General features: G+C 26.0%; 1 protein-coding gene across 2 annotated transcripts; it reads left to right on the top strand.

The window, feature by feature from the left end:
- Window positions 1–6,829: 6,829 nt before the first annotated feature.
- On the top strand, window positions 6,830–20,821 carry LOC112680136 (multidrug resistance-associated protein 7). Of its 2 annotated transcripts, none has more exons than XM_025550145.1 (22): window positions 6,830–6,969; window positions 7,054–7,688; window positions 8,101–8,620; window positions 9,473–9,599; window positions 9,662–9,755; window positions 9,822–9,933; window positions 10,025–10,150; window positions 10,221–10,369; window positions 10,645–10,764; window positions 10,830–11,097; window positions 11,211–11,304; window positions 13,075–13,213; window positions 13,699–14,139; window positions 15,437–15,503; window positions 16,217–16,386; window positions 16,455–16,798; window positions 16,865–17,034; window positions 17,815–18,040; window positions 18,097–18,288; window positions 18,386–18,766; window positions 18,866–19,009; window positions 20,731–20,821. In XM_025550145.1, exons 2-21 carry the CDS (start codon window positions 7,062–7,064, stop codon window positions 18,972–18,974), a joined length of 4,476 nt encoding a protein of 1,491 aa, XP_025405930.1. In that variant the 5' UTR covers window positions 6,830–6,969; window positions 7,054–7,061; the 3' UTR covers window positions 18,975–19,009; window positions 20,731–20,821. The 2 variants fall into 2 exon arrangements, with proteins under 2 accessions (XP_025405930.1, XP_025405929.1); XM_025550144.1 differs by lacking the exon at window positions 20,731–20,821 and adding an exon at window positions 19,577–19,617 and having other exon boundaries at window positions 6,831–6,969.
- The last annotated feature ends 437 nt before the right edge of the window (window positions 20,822–21,258 follow it).

The following is a 21,258-nucleotide window of genomic DNA, read 5'->3' as shown; positions in this document are numbered from 1 at the left end:
TGTTCATAGATAACCAAAATATTATCTAGATAAGATAACGGATAATACAAAGTCTGTAGATACACCTTAAGATAACTATTTAAAAATTTATCTGGATAACAGATAAAAAATAACCACATGTATCTAGATAAAAAACAGATAAAACTAGATAAAAAATAATTTTAAACAGTTTTATCATTCAGAACTTACAATTGAAAAATGGTTATTTTTCTATGAATAAAAAAAATTAATTATTAATTATAATTTAGTTGGTTTAAAATAATCTTAATTAATTTTGCTAATTTAAACAGAAAACAGAACATAAACCTATTTTTATTTTTCATTACCCACATTTTTTAAACATAAATATTTTAAGATATTATAAATAAATAATTTTTATTTCTTTTTAATTTATGTTATTAATCAGTTTACAGAACAAATTAATTTATTATAATTTAAATAATCTATAGTTAAAAAAGTACCTAGTCTTATGATTTTTATGATTTAAACATATACATAGGTATTTATGGGGTAGAAATCTACATAATACTTTCTATAGATGTATGTTACTCTACTTTGTTTTCTTGTAATATTCAAATTTAATTTAATGGTCATCAGTGATGACTCATTACTTTGTCTTCGATTTACACGCAGTTAAATGCAAATAAATATATAATATATATAAATAATAAAATATTTTACAAATTAATTTTATTGAACAAAACATCAACATTTCAAAGTTCTTATCACCTAAACGGTTCCTTCTTGGTGTTAATATTTGACTTCTGCTGATAAACAAGCGCTCGACAGGAGCAGATGAAGGAAATTATTTTTATGAAACTCAAGTTTGATTAAATATATCATTATTTTAAAACTAAATCGATTTATTTATTTTATTTAACCGTACGTATTTACCAATAACTAATAAGTGATAACTGTTACCTTGTTACTATTTTCAGTATTCACTAACACGATTTAAGATCTATACACACTAATACTATATAGCCGTGGCCACTATTCAGTGGTTACTGGTTGGCTTTATTATTATTTATTACTTTAATCTCAGTTTATACATTGTTATTTATGAAACGTTCCAGCTAAATATTGACGTTTTATGTCCATGTGTTAACACAATTATTTTCTATATTATTATATGAATATAATATGTGTACATTTGATAATGGAAAACAATGTTTGTATTTGATGAGCTTGTGATGAAATGACACCATCATTGAGAGTTTGGTCCCAATTTGCATTGTTTTCTAACAGTTGCAAATGATGACAGGCTTCTCTGTAAGATCCACACAATTCACCATCAATTGTTCTTAAATGTTGAAATGATGTTGGGCCACGCATATTGACTAATAGCAGCCGTAAATAAAAACATTCATCGTTGCTTGGATGAACGAAATAAATTCGACCTAATGCATCGATTGAATATACACCTGGGTAACCTGGAAACTGGTTTTCCTTGTTTCCTTCGCATAAATTTCATTGTTGATTGATTCCAAGTATAATATTTTGGCATCTTTGAATATAGTAGTTATATGTTATATAAGCTCAGTTATATGAGCTTTCTGTACTGCATTCTGAGCTGTGAAATACACTCTCTGTCAATTTTCTAAGTGCACGGCTAAGTGAACAACTTTGGTATTGGATTACTTCATCATTTGAATTCTCTACACCAAATCCAATCACAGACATATCACTTCTTTTGGTTACATATGTACTTGATAGATTTTGCTGAATGGCAAGATTCAACATTGATGTATGCTTTGAAAGTTTTTGATAAGATCGGTGAATATGGAAAAATCCAGCGATTATCTATTTCAATATCTTGTTGATTTATTTTGACAGTTATTGATCTTCCTTTGTCTGCTAGTGATGGTTGACGATAAAGTGGATAACCGTAATTTCCAGTAATTGTTTCCGATATTAATGTCCATGGATAGCGCTTTAAACATTTACCATCTACCGTACACGGTGCATTTTAATTAAGTGTTCCACATGGACCATACATTATGTTTTTGATAACTATCTCATACAAGCCAGGATCTACTTGTTCATTAGGGATTTCAGCTGATATGATTTCATCAACTTTATTTGGCCTAATTTTTTCAACCAACCAAACCAAAATGCGGCGATCCACGTTTCTGTCATTCCACAGAATACATCCAGCAGCGTGTCTCACCAAACATTGACTTTTATTTTTACTTTTTTTTTTTAATTGACTTTTTTTTTAATCTTTTTTATGGGAATATAGAAATTGTTGTTTTTAGACTTTTTCGGGCAATTTTTTAAATTTTTCTCTTTGTAAGAATCATCCTCGTGCTTCAAGGAAAATTATAAAAAAAAGAATTAGCGAAATCGGTTCAGCTGCTCTCGAGATTTGCGCTTAACAACACATTCATCAATTTATTTTTATATTATAGACTAGGAATTTATATAGTTAAATGATAATAACAATATCTTTATTACCCAATTATCAATTGACAGTTTGAGCGTTGCTAACATCTTACAAGCCACCGAATTCCAACAGGACATTATTTATGACTCTAAATGTTTAATATCTTTCTGTCGTTATGGGGGATTTATGTAGCTACCACACTACATGGGGATTTAATGATTCAGACAATAATGGAGAAAATCTGGTACGATGGTATGAAGTCGAAGACTTAACCACTCATTCAAAATGCAAAATTAAGAGTTACATTTCACTTAACACAATGAAACCGAGAATATAACCTTGACCTGTGTTTCGTGTCTAAATATAAAGAAAGAAGTCCTTTAGTAATAACATTATTAGATTATATTGGATTACTAGCTGACCCGGCGAACTTCATAGCGCTTGACAGCCGATTCTTTAATTTTTTATTTTTTTTTTTTTTAATACTTATTTTGCTATTTGGGACACCGGCTCAGCTAGTAAGATAAAAAAAAAAAAGAAATTGAATAAGTCAACAATTACATTATGTCAAAAAATAAAAATTATAAAACACTTAAAATTATTTTAATAGTCACTGGAAAATCACAATGAAAATTACAATTTCAGATTTCTTATTATGATACCTACTTATTATATTTAATTTTATTTTTACTTATTCTAAATTAAGTTTCATTTTTATTATAGTACTTTACGGTAAACCATATTTTTTGTTTGATTACCGGGTGCTTAAACAAACAGAGTAGATGGTTTTCCAACACAGAAACAGGCAACATACAATTGACCATGTGAGAAACATGAGTTTTCTAGATTAATACCACAAACACTTAATGACTGTCCCTGGGATTTGTTTGTAGTCACAGCGAAAGCAAACTATAGTCTTTTAAACTCGAATGATACGTCGGTCGGAATCATTGAGATGCAGGGTATCAAAACGCTTCTCCTTTATACTTTCCTTTCAATATGATTGCTTCTATTTCGTTATTCAGTAATTTTTTTATCGCTAATCGTGTGCCGTTATAAAGTTGCGGTTGGTTAATATTTCGCAACATTATAACTACAGATACAACCTTTAATTGAAGATTGTGAGGTGGCAATCCTGGCAAATCAATTGAGTTTAAAAATTTCTGTGGATAATTCACGATATCATCTTCATTAGTTACCGTATCAACTGATTTGTATGTCCTCATTTCGCCAAGAATGTAATATTGAATTTTGAAATTTAATTAATTTACATCAGTGTTTTTGGCAGCCAGTATAGCTCGTTCGCTCAACCAATCATGGAATAAGTAATTTTGAACAAAATTTGGAAACACTTTTTAAATGAGTTCAGCTTCTGATTGCGTTAACTGACGAAAACTCTCAGGAAAGGTAATGCAGCCAGTCAGTACATCTATAGAAAATGTGCCATTACCGATATCAATGAGTTGTTTAGAGAATATGTCTCCAGATTATTTTACTGTATACATTTCTAGTCAAAGTTTTCCCTAACATAAGTTGCAATACCATATTTACTATGAAAAGCCACTCCAGCTATTGTATATCCACTGATAAAACCGATAATTTTCAATACTTGGTCTTCATCACTTGTATGTGTTTCTTGAATCAACAATGTATCTAAATTTTGCTCTAATAGAAACCTTTTCTGTACTTTTTTGCTTTGCTGAAGCCTCTTTATTTATTATTATAATTCGAGTGAAACCTCTTGTCGTAGAGCCCTGAGAAGGTATATTTTGATTTATTATTGTAGTTTTTACTTGCATTTAGCGAGAGATGCTGAAAGTATAGTCCACTGAAGAAAATACTTTAGATGGGTCAATAATAGATTATCGAGTTGCTACCAATATGCAATACGAGGAAGCGTGTATGCACTTGTAATAAATTGCCCGCATTTAAATCTAAAATTGCATTTTTATTTTCCATAATTAACATGCATTTAATATGAAAATTGAACACAAATTTGTATGCTTGAGTTTATATTATTTAATTTAAAAATAATAATAGTACACAATATAAAACGTGTCCATCGAATTTAAATATATTTTTAAATTCCGAAACAAAACTTTGTAGTCGGCTACTCGTAGACTGTTGTACTTTCGGCATTATACAATGCCATAAAATATACGCGTACGACCGTTTTATATATGATTAGACGTTGCGTGGTTGCGAAACGCAAAAACAACAACGGATAATAATCGACTGAACTGAACACTAAACAAATAATCTATAATTCTATATCGACTATTATCTTTGACATCCAGTCGATATTCAGCGGGTCGATATAGGTTTATAGTTTTCATACTTACATAAAAATTATAACGAGATATGAGAGGTAATTTGCAGATATCATATTACTGGAAATATTAAGTACTAATTATTAAGTACCTACATTTTTTTTTTCGATCGGTTGAAATATGTATACATAGTTATATGTATCTATAGTTTTTAATTTTAAATTTGAAAAATTTGTCAAAAAATGCAAAATAAGCATAAAAATTTTAAAATATGCACTCTCCTGCAAAATCTATCAAATATGCAAAAATATGCACAATCAAATTTTAGATCTGATATCATAGCACCGAGAAACGAATTTATTTTGCACTCTGCTAATTAACAATCATTAAAAAAAGTATGCAAATGCTAGAAGTCCCTAAGTCTAATCATAACTATAACCCTGTGCTCCAAAACTTAAATCTTTCATCTCTGGCTAATTGACGTCTTTCTCGTGACTAAATATTACTTCAGAATCTCATGAATGATAAAACTAACTTTCCTCCTCTCCACCAGTAAGTACAATTTAGAGTTACTGCGCACTCTAACCGTAACTTCCACCATTCACTTTACTGTCATCTACTGTTGATCAACCAAAAAATGAATTTGCTGTATGAGATAGGTTAATTTAGATACCACCATATCTTACCAAATTATTATTTTAATTTTTTTCAATTTAATTTAAAAATGTTTTTACATATACCTAAATATCAAATATTGTATATATTAATATAATATGAATTATATCTGAAAATGTCAGTTCTATTTTATATGTTTTTATGCTGTTTACTATTCTCTGAGATTTATTGCCTATTGTTGACAAGTTGGTTATTTTGTCCACCAATTTTTTGTGTCGCACATTGACCATAAGGTTAAAATTATGCAAAAAATCAGCTCCAATCATTGCTTTGAATACCGATGCTTTGATAAATTTTCACTTAAAAACCCGTCGAAGACTGAAATCGACAGTAAGTGTAGTTTTTCCGAAGGTATTAATTATAGTTTTGTTAGCTGCAAACACACTAGATCTGCGACACACTCGGGTTTTTTGTTACAAAATACAATAGATACGTCTGAACCTGTGTTATAAGAAACTGTTGACCGGCTATTTTGTCTAGAACGATGAGGCGGTGATTTGTACTGATGGTTTGGCAGTCTGTTGAAGACATATCTTCTGCTGCCATAGGAGATATAATTATTAGTTTTCCGACTTATAAGCAGTGTAGTTAGTGCTTGCTAGGTTCTACACACTATTTAGCCTTCATTTTAAAATTTGTATGGTAAAAAATTAATCATCTTTGGGTTGTTCTCATCGCCAACATGTTTGAAAATTTTAATTTTAATTTCAATAAACTGATAACAATTTTGTACGGTATTGTGATCTTGGTTGTCTGGTCACATCATTTCGAGACTGACGTTACAGCTTCAACTTAGCAATATCATTCATTTAAGTCTGAAGAAGCTCTGCTGTCTTATCTGTTGAGACATTGCGGAGTTGGCCGATTTCCGCAACCTGTTCTGCCTATTTTACTAGTTCGTCTAATGACCCTTTTTTCACCGCAAGACAAGACTAGGTGGTTATCGGCAAGTGTTGGAGCTATAGTGATTTCAAAAATTCCGTACATGATGTATTACCTTCCAGGTGTTGCATCTCATTGAGAAGTACAGATGGTTTCCCATCACCCAACTCCACTTTGATGAGTAGTTTTCATAACTTTTTCTTTTTACTATCTGTGTAAATATCAATTAAACGTTTCTTCAGAGTAACATACTTTTCCGTTGTTAGAGGCGTTTGAATGATATTCGTGACCTGTGTCAGGATCCCTGTGTCGACCGAACTTATGATGTGGAAATATTTCATGCTGTCGTTCGTGATTCCACTTAATGCAATCTGTGCAAAGCATATGGTTAGGTCACTTTTCCAAAAAGGTGGTGGTTTTATTGTTACTCGGTTCACCGTGGTTGTGTCAGGCGGAGTGAATGAATAACCGTCTCCGTTTTCCATGTCGAGGTCATCAATTATTATTATTTTAAATTATTATTTATTGATAACAAAATATGATAAGAATATTATTTTTTAAATGTATGTTATTTTCAATTATTATCATTTTTCTCTGATAATATAAATTTTGTACCGCTATGAACAAATGTTAGTAAATCTTTGCACTTATCTCATAAATTTTTGGTATTTTATTTATTTGTTTTAAGGAGATTATAAATAGTAAAAAAATGATTTTTTAATAAAATACTATTAGCAACTAATTAGTAGTTTAAGTGTAAGTTTTGAAAGTATTAAATTATTTTTAATTAAGTTCATTATAAAATGTAATGGTAAACCTTAAAAGGAATTTTTTTTTCAGTTAAAAATATGAGAGTTACCTGGAATTGGACTGAACTTTGTGGTCCTGATGATTTTGTTCCTTTATTTCGTACTGGTTATGTTTTGAGTGTTTGTGCAGAAATGGCAATTATTCGTCTGCCTATTCTTTTCATATTCATGCTAACATCTACATATTATTGTCGCCATATGTCTGATTGGATAATACGCACAAGACGTGAAACTAATATACTTCGTTTTCGCATAATAGTTTCTAGTACGCTATCAATTTTATCAGCTTTTCAACTTATTTGGGAAGTATATGAGTTTACTGAAAGTAGAGTATATCCAATTGAAAATTTAGTTCTTGTGATTCAATGTTTTACATGGTTAATACACACAGTATACATTGTATATATACGACATCATTTGGGCACAAGTTTAAGAGGATCAAAAGTTGTAATGATTACTTGGTTTTTATGTTTTTTATCATCAATAATCTCCTTGCGAAGCATTTTTGTGGCCTTTATTCAAAGTACTTATATACCAATTTTACAAGTTAGATTGTGGTTTACTCTTTTTAATTGGATGCTACAGATTTTTTATTTAATTACTATGTTTTTTAAAGAAGATATTGTAAGAATAAGATATGTCGATAGACTTCGTTTTCTTGCTCAGGTAATTAATTTTAAATTATTTGTATTTTAATCATGTAAACTTATAATTATTATTATTTAAATAAATAAATTCCTTAAAATTATTATCTATTAATATATAAGTCATATAATAAAAAGACTATCAGTATTTTAAAACTAACATCATCTCTTTGGTTGTTTTCTTTTTTAATTTCTAATAAAAAAATGCTTGACCTATTTAACATATTATGTTATTTGTATATTTAAACTTAAAAATTAAATAATTAATAAATAATTTTTTTTAATATAAAGAAATTAAAAAAATATATATTTTAGATTTTTAATAATTGATACTATAAAATAGTCATTGATACTATATTTTTAATCGATTACAATATATTAAGTCTAAAAAATAATATTGTAAAATTGTTATGTATTATTATTTATATTTTTAGCAATCGGTTGATAGGCGTTCTTTGATGACAGCATCATATAGCCGTTTCAATGATGAATTTGATCCATATTATTTGGGTATGGCATGTGATCATGAGCATTATACTTTTCTATCTTGGCTTACATTTGGTTGGGTTGGCAGACTTATTACTAAAGGAGACAAAAAAAGATTGCATCATACAAGTGATTTATTTGATTTACCGGAATGGCTTACTCCAGTTTATGTATCTGCCAAGATAGAAGAAGTATTTAGACATCAGCCATCTGTAAGAGCTACATCACCCATTCATTTACCAGCTGACCAACAATTTAGAACTCCAAAAAAATCATTATTACAAGCTTTACATGAATGTTATGGAAAACAATTTTATGGGATCGGACTACTAAAGTTTATGGCAGACATTTTTGAATTTGCAGCACCTATATTTTTAAATAAACTGATAACATTTGTATCTCATCATGAAGAGCCTATGAGTCATGGATATTTATACATGTCAGGACTTATTTTAATGTTACTTATAAGTAAGTGACAATGTTATTAATATTATATTATGGCCATTAAGATTCTGAAAATCATAATTATTCACATGATTTAATTTTTAATTAGAAGTTATTTACATATTTAGTCTATGTTTTAGCTTAATATGATTAAATGTAAATTATTGATTATAATTTAACATTGATGACTTTGTGTCATTCCATCGGAACATTTGTCCATTTAAAATAATTACCTTTACAACAATCTCAAAATTGATAATTTAAAAATAAATTAGCAAAAAACACAACTCTACTAAATTTTTAAATTTCTACAAAATAAATCCCATTCTCACTTCAATCTTATGTTATTTTTTTCCCTTTAATTTATTATGATAATCTGATACATTGATTAAATCAAAAATGTTATCTAGATATTTTTTAAAATAAAAATGAAAAAATTACTAAAAGTAAAACTAGGGTTCAGAAGCAATTGCACTAAAAAGCATTAAACAATTTTATTGAATTACTGTAGTAAAAATGAATCAAAATTACACTTAACAATTGCATTGTTGTAGTAAAAAATATCTATAGTTGCACTTAAAAATAAGCAAATAAATTTGTTTATTTATCAAATTAACTGTTTAAAAAAAAAAAAAAAAAAATAATAGTAAAAATGTTGCAAATGCAACAATTTCTTAAGCCTAGTAATATATATATATATATATATATATAAATTTATGAAAAAATAAAAATTCTTTTGTTACTGTGTTATTTATCATATTATTTGTAATTATTTTATCCCATTTTCTTATACCCATTATTACCCATACTATAAATTGTATAAATAAGAGAAAAAAAACATTGGTAATCTTATTTTACAATTAACTTTGTTTGTAGGTACTCTGTTTGGTGTACATTATGAATATCAAATTCATATGATTGGAATAAAAATTCGAGGTGCTTTAATTACAGTGATCTACAAAAAGACATTGGAATTAAATACTGTAATGCTGAATGACTTTAGGTAACTGTAACTTCTTATATTTTTTTTTTGTAATTACAAAATTGTATGTTAATTATTTTTAGTATTGGAGAAGTGGTAAACTTTATGAGTACTGATACAAGTAATTTAGTAAATGCTTGCAATAGTTTTCATTCAATGTGGAGTGTACCTTTTCAGGTAAAATTAAAGAACTATACTTTATTTTATCTTAATTAATTAATTAACTTAGTGTTCATGTTTCAGTTGGTGATTGTTTTATATTTACTTTATCAACAGCTAGGAATTGCATTTTTGTCTGGAGTATTTGTGTCTATTTTACTTATACCTGTAAACAAAATAATTACTTCAAATATTGGTATTTATTTATACCTAAATTTAATACAGAATATTATAATTTATAAAAAAAAATTGTTGATTTATTTTTTATTTTTTATTTACTTATATAGGTAAATTAACTGGGAAATTAATGACTGAAAAAGATAAACGTGTTAAGTTAATGTCTGAAATTATTAGGGGTATTCGAGTAATAAAATACCATGTATGGGAAAAATATTTCATTGATAAAGTTAGCAGTATGTGTATAATATTTATTATATTATTGTAATTTAAGTTTGTCATAACTCATCAGTATATTATAATTAGGTTATCGTAAACCTGAAGTAATGAATTTGAAAAAAAGAAAATATTTGGATGCTTTATGTGTGTATTTTTGGGCTACAACTCCAGTAACAATATCAGTATTGACTTTTTCTACTTATATTTTTCTTGGAGGTCAATTAACAGCGGCAAAGGTTAGTTTATACTGAAGTCTTTAAATCAGTAGTTCCTAAACTGCTCAGAAGCGCTGTAATCTGTAAAGAGGTTTTACGCTGCCACAAGATGTTACTGATCTAAAAATAAATATTGAGTCCAATTAATCTAATCTTTGTTAGTCAGTCTATGACTTGAGGAAGGGTGTCTTCAGAAAACCACAGTTTAAAAAAGAAGTTATTAACCAATAAAGCTTGGGAAGCACAGTTTTAATTAATTATGATATATCAAAAACATAATTTTAATGAATATTTAGGTTTTTACCAGTATGGCTCTACTTCATATGTTAATTACACCATTAAATGCTTTTCCTTGGATATTGAATGGTGTAACTGAAGCATGGGTGTCAGTTAAAAGAATTCAACGTTTAATTGAAGTAAATAATTTTCCCAATTATTATATAATTAAATGTTTTAAATTTTAAGAAAAAAACATTTTCAGGTAGATGATTTACAAACACAATCATACTATAGTTTAATGCCAGTTCATTATGGAAAAACTTTTGACAACGCAATATCATTATCCCAGTGTTCTTTTAATTGGGGACTTAGATCATTTCAACTTAAAAATATTAATTTTTCAATTGCTAAAGGATCTTTAGTTGGTATTACTGGACAGGTAGGCAGTGGCAAATCTACTCTTTTGGCTGGAATTTTAGCAGAAATTAACAAAGACGAAGGAACAATTGCGTCTTCAAATATGAGAGATGGTAAAGCCTAATACTTTAAAATTTTCATTATTTTTTTTGTAAACTAAAATAATCTAAGAATATGAAAAATAGCTACTTATTTATTAAATTGTATTTATATTTTAATATGCTAGGGTTTGCATTTGTTGCACAAACACCATGGATTCAAAGAGGAACAATAAGAGATAATATTCTATTTGGTCAAAGTTATAGCCTGGAAAGATACAAGTAATTAATTGCTCTACTTATCTATTTATACTTGAATTGGTAATCAAATAACTTATGAAAGTTAAATATTTTCAAAGGCCTCTTATAGGTATATTCTCATATTATTTGTGAAGTTTAAAATGTTTTAAATTCAGAATGAAGTTATGTATATTTGATATATTGATATTTTTTATTTATTGAGGTGATTAAACTTCCTGGTTATAAATCTACAGTTGAAGATTATACATCAACTTTTTATACTAAAAACAAAATATGTATAATAAATTGGAACTAAGTCAGAATTACATATTTGGCATCCTAAAATGAATAAAAATAGTTCTCCTCAATATTTACTTATAAATCATGGAATTCCTCTATAAAATGTATTGATGACCATAATAATTGATAATAATTAATAATACTTTACTGTACCAAATTTTATAATTAGCACTTAGCAGTGGTGTGGTAAATGGTGTTTATCTGATGCAATTCCACCAGCCCTAAAAGTGTTTGGTTAGACCGGGGTCCAAAACTGGGTACCAATAACTTCCTATTTTACTTATAGTACATCTACAATAACAACCATCAAATAGTTTTTTTTAATTATATGACAATACTGTCAGTTAATATTATATAGTGCCATAGGTGCAAATAGTGTTTGAGATTTTATTTTTTTTTTTTTGAGGGGAGGGGCTGAAACTCAACTTTATATTGAATACTTTAAAGACACTTATATTAAAAAAAAATTTTCTTTGCTACGCTTAGATTAAATGTACCGATCAAAATCATAATTTTACAATATCTAAATATGTATGTTTTAATCACAACAAATTATTAAAAAATAAATTACATTAATTTTATCCTTCTTCCTTTTTTAGAAAATTTGTTTAAAATATCCTCAGCGTTTACAAGAATATATTTTTCTATATTAAGTATTCCTAATTCATTGAACCGAAACATAATAGACCTTCAATATGTATTGATCCTTTGCATTACCGAAAATGATCTCTCCAAGTGGATGAACTGATTAGTAATGTGATTACTACTTGAAGTAGTTTAAATAAATTTGGAAAAATTTGTTGTATAAGATGTTCCTTAAAATATTCATATTCTGTGTTTACATTTAAATTATTTTTAAATACAGTCATATCATACTTTAAATCTTCAGTATTTATTTTTAAAAATCCTAAATAAAATAATAGTTAATAATTATAAATACTACATTTAAAATATTTATATTTTAGGGGGCTATACAAAGTATAGAAGGAGGACTTCTCCCCCCCTCGCTATTTGCACCTATGTATAGTGCTTAGAAGTATAGTTTACGGAAGACACGTTATTCTTGTATGGGTGGGTGGATGGGGTAATTTGATTTAATTGTACCAGGGTCTGAAATTTTATCACTACACCACAGTTTTTATACAAATCGATGTCACATATCAATGCACATGAGAAATTTACAAGAAATCTCTTATGAGTATTAATTTTTAAATTTGAAATAATGTTCTAAAGACAATTAGATAAAACTCAGGTTAGGAAAAAATTTTAAATAATTCTTCATTTGGCCATTCCAGAGAGTACATACTTGTTACCTCAACCATTTCAGTAACATTCTGTATATATATAGATGTATTTATTTCTTTTGTTGTTATTTTTAAATTTAATGAATTGATTAAAACATTAACATTATGTTATGCACATAATGTAAGCAAATATAACATCAGAAGTCACTTAGTGCATAAAACTTGTGATTTTATTATTTTATGTAAATCATTTTTCTTTTGTCATTAGATCAGTTATCAGAAGTTGTGCTTTAGTTAAAGACTTAAAAGAATTTCCTAGAGGTGATTCTACTCTTATTGGTGAAGCTGGAATAACCCTAAGTGGTGGTCAAAAAGCTAGATTAGCTCTAGCCCGAGCTGTGTATCAGGTATTAATTATACAATCAAAATATAGCTTTTTTTATTTTTAAATAACTTTTAGGAGTTATCTTTTAACTCATTAAAATATTACTGATCATAATTTTAAAAGTGAGATTTCTAATAATAAACCAATGATTCAAAATAGGGTATTTTTAAATCTTTATTAATTTTAATATTTTAATTTAAGTTTTTTTTTTTTATTAAATAATGATTAAAAGCAAACAATTTGTTTCTTAAATCATAATTGAGATTAATTATGTTGGATTATATTTTAAGAAGTTTAGTCTTCAATTCTTCTCGATTTTATAATTACCCACGTGTTTTACCATTTGTTTATTATAGTATTTTTAATATATGACAATAATTAAATATCATTTATAAGTGACCATTTAAAAAAAAAAAAATTTATGCATTTTTAAATGTTTGAATTTATACTGAATAAATTAACTGTTATTAATTGCAAGTTATTATATAAAATATTATTTTGTTTCAGAATAAATTTATTTATATATTAGATGACATTTTTGCTTCGGTAGATATTAATGTAGCGCAACATCTCTTTAAACATTGTATTAACGGATTACTTAAGGATAAAACTCGTATTATTTGTACCCATAATAGTCAATATTTAGTCTCAGCTGATTGGGTACTTATAATGAATAATGGTACTATAATAAATCAAGGTCGACCTTTTGATGTATTAAGTGATTATGAAGTTAAAACTGTGGATGTTAAGTTTAATGAAGCCAATAGTATTGCTCACTCAACCATGGATGATTGGATACCGAATAAAGAAACAATGGTTGAAAATAATTTGAATGATGGAGAAAATCAAGAAGAAGGAGTTGTTGCATTATCAGTTTATAAGCAATATTGGAAATCTGTTGGAAGTTTTATTGGATGGATGATATTGGTTGCTTTAATTGTTATGCAGGTACATAGAAATTTAAAATAAGTCATCAATTGACAAAGTTTTAATGAAAAATTCAATGATGCTCAGGAAAAAACATGCTAAGCCAAAAATGTATTATTATTTATTTTATTATAAAGTAAATACATGTTTATCAAAGTTTATATAAAATATTATTTTGTTGCAAATAAGAATATAAGTTGTCCTATTGCTTATTTGTAACATAATTTTAATTTTTAAATAGTTAAAATTTCAAACTTTTATTTGAAAATTATAAGTAACAAAGAACTTACCTCATAATACTTTATACCTAAAACTACGATATATGATTTTAGTTTATTTTATTTGAATTTGGTTTCATTAAAATTTAAAAAAATGATTATTTAATAAGAAAAATTATTTTTATATTTTGTATTTATAAAATATGTTGACAGTTAATAAAGTAGTTAAGAAATTAAAAGTATGGCAATATATTATTTTATATTTGATATTATTCTAGTTCAGGCCCGTAGCCACGGGGGGGGGGGCAAGGGGGGCGTTGCTCCCCCTATACCCAGTCATTGCCCCCCCTAAAAATATTAGAAAGATGTTTAGGTAGTTACGTATTTTATTGCTTATAACATTTTCATCGGTAATAGAATAGATCAAAAAAGTTTTTTTAGCCGTATAGTAGTATTTATTTCGGAAATTCCGGGCCATGACGACGATACTGACGTGTCACGACGACTGTTGGCAAATTGATTGCTAACGTTATCGTAATCGTAGCTCAATACTTTCCTATCAATTGACATTTTATTATAGAAAACCTAAATATTCTTTCATTTTATCGCCGACTGCAGCAGTACACGTGTGTAAAATATGTTTCATTGTTAATTTATTTTGTAATTCATTGTGTTAATCTAATTAGATGTCAATGTAAATAAATTAAAAATTGCATTAATATTTAATACATTTATATATAATGCCCCCCCAAAAATTTGCTTTGCCCCTCCTGAAAATTTGGTCTGGCTACGGGCCTGTTCTAGTTGCAGTTAGTTATAGTTAAATCAAATTAATATTAGCTGTAAGGAAATAAGTAAAACTAATTTTTAATACAATTTCAGTAAATAATAAGTAAAATAAAAAATTTAATAAAAATTAAAATTAAATAAAACTTTATAGTAAAATTTTTATAATTAATGTTATTAATTATTTTTTATTTTTTTATTATTTCTTTAGAACGAAATAGAAATTATATTGTTAAATATTTATTTCACAATAAACATTTTATGTAAAAAATATTTTCTAGATATATATAAAAAAAAATTGTTTTCAATTTTAGAGCTCAAGAAATGTATCAGATCTATGGTTATCTTATTGGGTTAATGAAATTACAAATAAAGATGAAGGTTAGTAAAAATATATTTCTTAACATTTTATTGTTTGAAAACATCATATACCTATTTTAGATAAACTATTATACCATTTAATTTAAGATATAATAGTTTATCTAAAGTATTTAATATTACAGTGGTAAAGCTTAGGTTGAGGATTTGAGTAGATTAATTAAAAATAAGTTTTTGATTTTTGGTACTTATTAATGTCCATACATATACAGAACAAATTATAATCATCAATGATACTATGTATGAATGTGCATATAGAATTATTTTAATTATTTTAGTTAATTCGGTTTTGACTACTTCATAATTTTGCATATGATTTCTTAAGACCGTCTGATGATTGAGATTTAGATAAATATACTCTATATACTATACACCGGACAGTAAACTTATCTTTAATTTATATTCTGTACCAACATTTTATTTGTTATTAATTTTATCTAATAAATTACATTCTTATTTGTATTAATAATTTTAGTAGTTCTTTTTTATTAGTAAAATGCCCTCATTTTTTCTGACTTTACGTTCCATAATTTACCATCAAAACTATCTATTTCCATTTTTCTCTATCATATGCTATATTTTGCCAATCAATTTAAACTTTTTGTGCTACCTCATGCCATATCTCATTTGGGCTGCCTACTTATTTTATTCTAGGTTTATCCTACTCATTTAAATATTAATTTAAAAATTATAATCATTTTTTTATTTTGTTTCAGATAATTCAATAAAAAATTTACAAGATAAAAACAATAAATATTTATATACTTATACTCTGATTGGTATGATAAATTCTATCGCTACATTTTTTAGAGCCTTTATTTTTGCATATGGTGGTATAAAAGCTTGTAAAACTATTCATAATAGTTTGTTAACATCTATAATGAATGTATGTATGAATATTACATTTTTTTTTTTTTTTAGTTATTATATTAATTATTAACTATTTTTTTTTAGGTGAAAACTTCATTTTTTGATGTTGTTCCTCTTGGTAGAATATTAAATCGATTTTCATCAGATACAAATATTATTGATGATGCTTTACCATTTATTTTAAATATTCTTTTAGCACAATTTTTTCTCGTCATTGGTACTTTAGGTTCCATTGTTTTTGGTGTACCTTGGGCTATAATTATTGTTGTAGTACTTACTCCTGTATATTATAAGTTACAAATTCGATACAGAAATTCGTCACGAGAACTGAGGCGTATATCAACTGTAGCACTATCGCCGCTGTATAATCATATAAATGAATCATTGCAAGGGTTAGCTACAATACGTGCTTTTAGAGTTGTATCAAGGTTAACATTAATATTTAATAATAAAATATTAGTTACATAATGTTAATATATTTTTCAAATATTTAGATTTGAACGTGAAAATGAAGACAAACTTGAAAACTATTTAAAAGCAGAATTTTCTTCACTATTGGCTTCTTTATGGTTCAAGTTCAGATTAAGAATTATTGGTTTAACAGTGTTATTCTTCATCAGTTTGATTGCTGTATTTATTCATAAATGGAATCTTACAAATGCAGGTTTGTTAACATTATTCTATTTTTTTTTCATTTTCCTTTTATATCTGAAAAGTTACTAAAAATATATAAAAAAAATTACCTTATTTCAAAATACTTAATGAGTTCAATTTATATTTAACAAAATAATTAAAATAAATATTTATGTAATTTTATAACTCAATAGTTTAGCTATAAAATAAATGTATTAATAGTTAATAATTGTTATAACATTTGGTTTTGGCAAAGTTAAAAGTCAAATATCTTTATATTTTTGAGGTATCCAAATCTTTTAATTTTTAAAATTCTTGTTAAACTTTTTAATTCATAAACTTTAAACATGTTTTATTATTTTTAAGATTTTCTTTAATATTGAAAAAACTTTCAGAATCAAAAAATTATCTTAAAAGGTATTTTATTTATTATTTTAAATTTGATTGATAAGAAATAAAATGTCATTGTAAAACCAAAAAACTTCTTATTTGCCCAGAATCCATAATTTTTGTAATTGAATTTGTAATTTTTAAATTTTATTTTATTTTATTTTCATAATGATAGTTAATTAATTAATTTTATTATTAATAATTAAGCATTTTTAGACATCGATGACTGAGTTTAAGTGTTTACTCTCTAAACAGAATTATGGTGTAAAATTGTTTGAAATTACTTTAAAACTTTTTTTTTTTTAATAGATTTTTAAATTACTTATACAAATATAATTTAAAGCATAGTAATATATTGTAATTTAATATATAATTTATATTATATATGTTATAGACTATTAATTAGTGATTATATTTTAAGGATTTCTTGGGTTATCATTGACTTATGCATTAACATTGACAAATATGCTTGGAGGGTTAGTGAGTGCCATTGCAGCAACAGAATGTGATATGATTAGTTTAGAACGTGTTCTTGATTATATTGTAAATACAGAAAGTGAGAATGATAACGAAGAAACTATGTCACCTCCTTTTGCTTGGCCAACAAATGGAATTATACAATTCTCTAATGTTTTTCTAAAATATAGGTAAATTATAGAGAATAAAATTAATTTTGTAATATTTCATGGTATTTCATTTTTAGACAAGATTGTCCTATGTCACTGAATGGAATTTCATTTGAAACTACTTCATCTGAAAAGATTGGTGTGATTGGTAGGACAGGGGCTGGAAAAAGTTCATTGTTAGCTGCATTATTTAAAATGTCTGACATCAGTAGTGGTGATATTTTAATAGATGCTGTCAACATTTCAAGAATTTCATCACGGCAAATAAGGTATACATAAATATACGTACAACTATGAGTTACAATTATTTTATTTGTTCCTATTATAACAGTTAAAAATTAAACTTTAAATTTTAATATTTTTTAGAAACCGTTTGTGTGTTATACCTCAAGATCCTTTCTTGTTTGAAGGTACTATACGTGAAAACATTGATCCATTCAAAGAATACATGGATTCAAATATATGGTCTGCATTGCAATGCTGCCATTTAGTTCCAACAATTAAACGTTTAGGTGGATTGGGTTGTTATTTAGGAGAAAATAGTAGCTTATCTGTAGGAGAAAAACAATTGTTGTGCTTAGTGAGAGCTATACTAAAAAATGCTAAGGTCATATGTGTTGATGAAGCAACTGCCAATGTGGATGAAATGACTGACCGCAAAATACAAGAAACAATAAGAACAGTGTTTAAGCAAAGTACTGTTATTACAATTGCTCATAGAATACGCACTGTTATGGACAGTGACCGGTATGTTTTTAATTGATCAATTAGTACAATGAAAACAATTAATTAATATATTATTTCTTTTATATTATTGCTCATTTATATTTTAAATTTATTTTTTAGAATCTTAGTGATGGACCATGGGAAAGTGGTAGAATTTGAATCGCCAAATATTTTATTACAAAACAAAAATTCATATTTTTATAATTTGGTTCAACAAGAATTTAAATGACTACTATTGTGATCTCATTTGAACAACAATGTAATGTAAGTTAAAATTAAATTTACAGATTAATTTATTAATTTATCAAAAATATGCTCAAATTTTCGTAGAAAAAATATAAAATTTAATTTTTTTTGGTTCCTCTTATAATCAAATTATTCCTACTTGTCACGAATATTCATATTTTTAATCATTATAAATCTTGTAAATTAGTTTATAGACAACATAGGTTTGCTCTATTTTAAAAAATAAAACTTCATAGGCATTTCAAAAACATTCAGTTATTAAAATAACTAAAGATGTCCTTACTATCATTGATTATAAATACTATTTATAATCAATGATACTATGGAATAAATTTATAATTGTAAATTTTTTTGCATATAAATTGTTTTTATAAATCTACGTTGGACTTAATACATTTCAATGGCTTGTTTTTATGTTATAATTTCTTCAATGTTTGTATTGTGTTAGAATTCAATTTTTATTTAATTGATACTGAATTTCGAACTCTTCTTATCTGTATTCTCTTTTAAACATTTATTTTGAGCAAATTGTGACTTATTTTTACTCTGTAATATTAATTATAAATAATTATTTATATTTTAAAGGATTTACAAGTTAAAATTGTTTTGGGAGAAAACTTCTCAATAGATTTATCTATAATATTTATAGTTTAATACTAAAAGGAATTTCAAAATATGAAAAAAAAAAAATTGTCGGAGAAACAAGAATTTCAGGGTAAACTAGAATGTAGAAAAAAAGTATCTGAATACTAGGGTTCCAATGTGCAGGCTTCCGCTGTATACTATTATAGTCATTATTTTATTAAATTAATTATGCATTAAGTTTTTGTTATGATAATACTATTTAATAAATAAGACAAAAATTAGTGAAATGTATTGATTTCATGATTTTTTAGTGCTATAATTATACTAATTTATACAATGTAAATATATACATAATATATTTTTTATTAATTCATTGACTGCAGTATTTAATTAAATAAATATATCAAATTTTTATTACAATATATAGATTCAATGTTACCCTTAATATTATTGTTCTTTTTTTTTTTTTATGTTAAAAACTATTTTTCTATTTTTAATAACTTGTACGCCTATAAAAAATTTAAATTAAATAAACTGTAGATGTCTTTTTATATTAATATAAAAATTTATATTAATAAATTGTATAATAATATAAATTAATATATTTATATTAATATGTCATATTTATTTTGTTTTAATATTTTTAAATAAAATTTTTAATAAAAAAAAAAAAATGAAAAAATCAAATAACCTTAAGAATATGTTTCTTTACAAAAATAATACAATTTAGTTCAATACTTATAGCTTATTTATTTATATTTATATATATATATATATATAATTTAATATAATTTTAATAAAATAAAGTTGTAAACCTGATAGATATTAATTTTTTACTTATGATGAGTGATTAGAAAAACATAAATTCTTCTCTATCTTCTAATTTGAATCCATTTTCTATGCTCCTCTAATATCTGTTTTTCTTGATTGTACATATGAGTCGTATTACAATTTTTTATTCATTTTTGAATGTATTCTTGACCTAATTATGATTTTTTCCTTCTATGCTCTCTTCTATAATTAGTTTTAATAATACCTCATGTCTGAGTATATGGCCTATTAATTTGTTCCATCTTATCATTATATTTTTCAATTATAGCTTCTCTTCTGATATTTTTTCAAGCACTTCTTTATTGATTATTCTGTCCATCTAGCTTATCTTCATCCAGTGGCAGCAATCCTAAAAATTAATGGTGTTGCTGAATGAACTATAGGACACCAACTCACCCACTCATACATATTACCTACATATTAATTATTTATATAGTTCAACAAAATGTGTTATGTAAATTATGTATAACTGATAAAAAATAAAATAATATATTATAAAAGAAACAATAATATTTTCTTTAATTTTTTTTTTTTTTTTTTTTTATTTAAATTAATATCAAAATATTACTGGACCTCACTGAGAAAAACTAGTGTGGAGACCAAAGTATAAAAATAGAAACTAATACATACTATATCAAATATATTGACATGAGCGTGTTGGATGTGGCAAAACTTTCAAGGATTTTTTCATATTTCAGAAATATCTCTTTCACAGCTTATTAACATAAGATATTTTTAAACGGTCTTATGTTATTGTTGTTTTTAATCTAGACTTAATCATTTTGAGCTTTGAAAAAGACCTTTCGGTACCTAGTATTAATAAGAAACTGGTAAAGTTAGTGAAATTTTTA

Source organism: Sipha flava, unplaced genomic scaffold, assembly GCF_003268045.1.
Source record: "Sipha flava isolate LNK unplaced genomic scaffold, YSA_version1 174_pilon_pilon, whole genome shotgun sequence".
NCBI lineage: Eukaryota > Metazoa > Arthropoda > Insecta > Hemiptera > Aphididae > Sipha > Sipha flava.
This window is presented reverse-complemented; position numbering and strand designations above follow the sequence as displayed.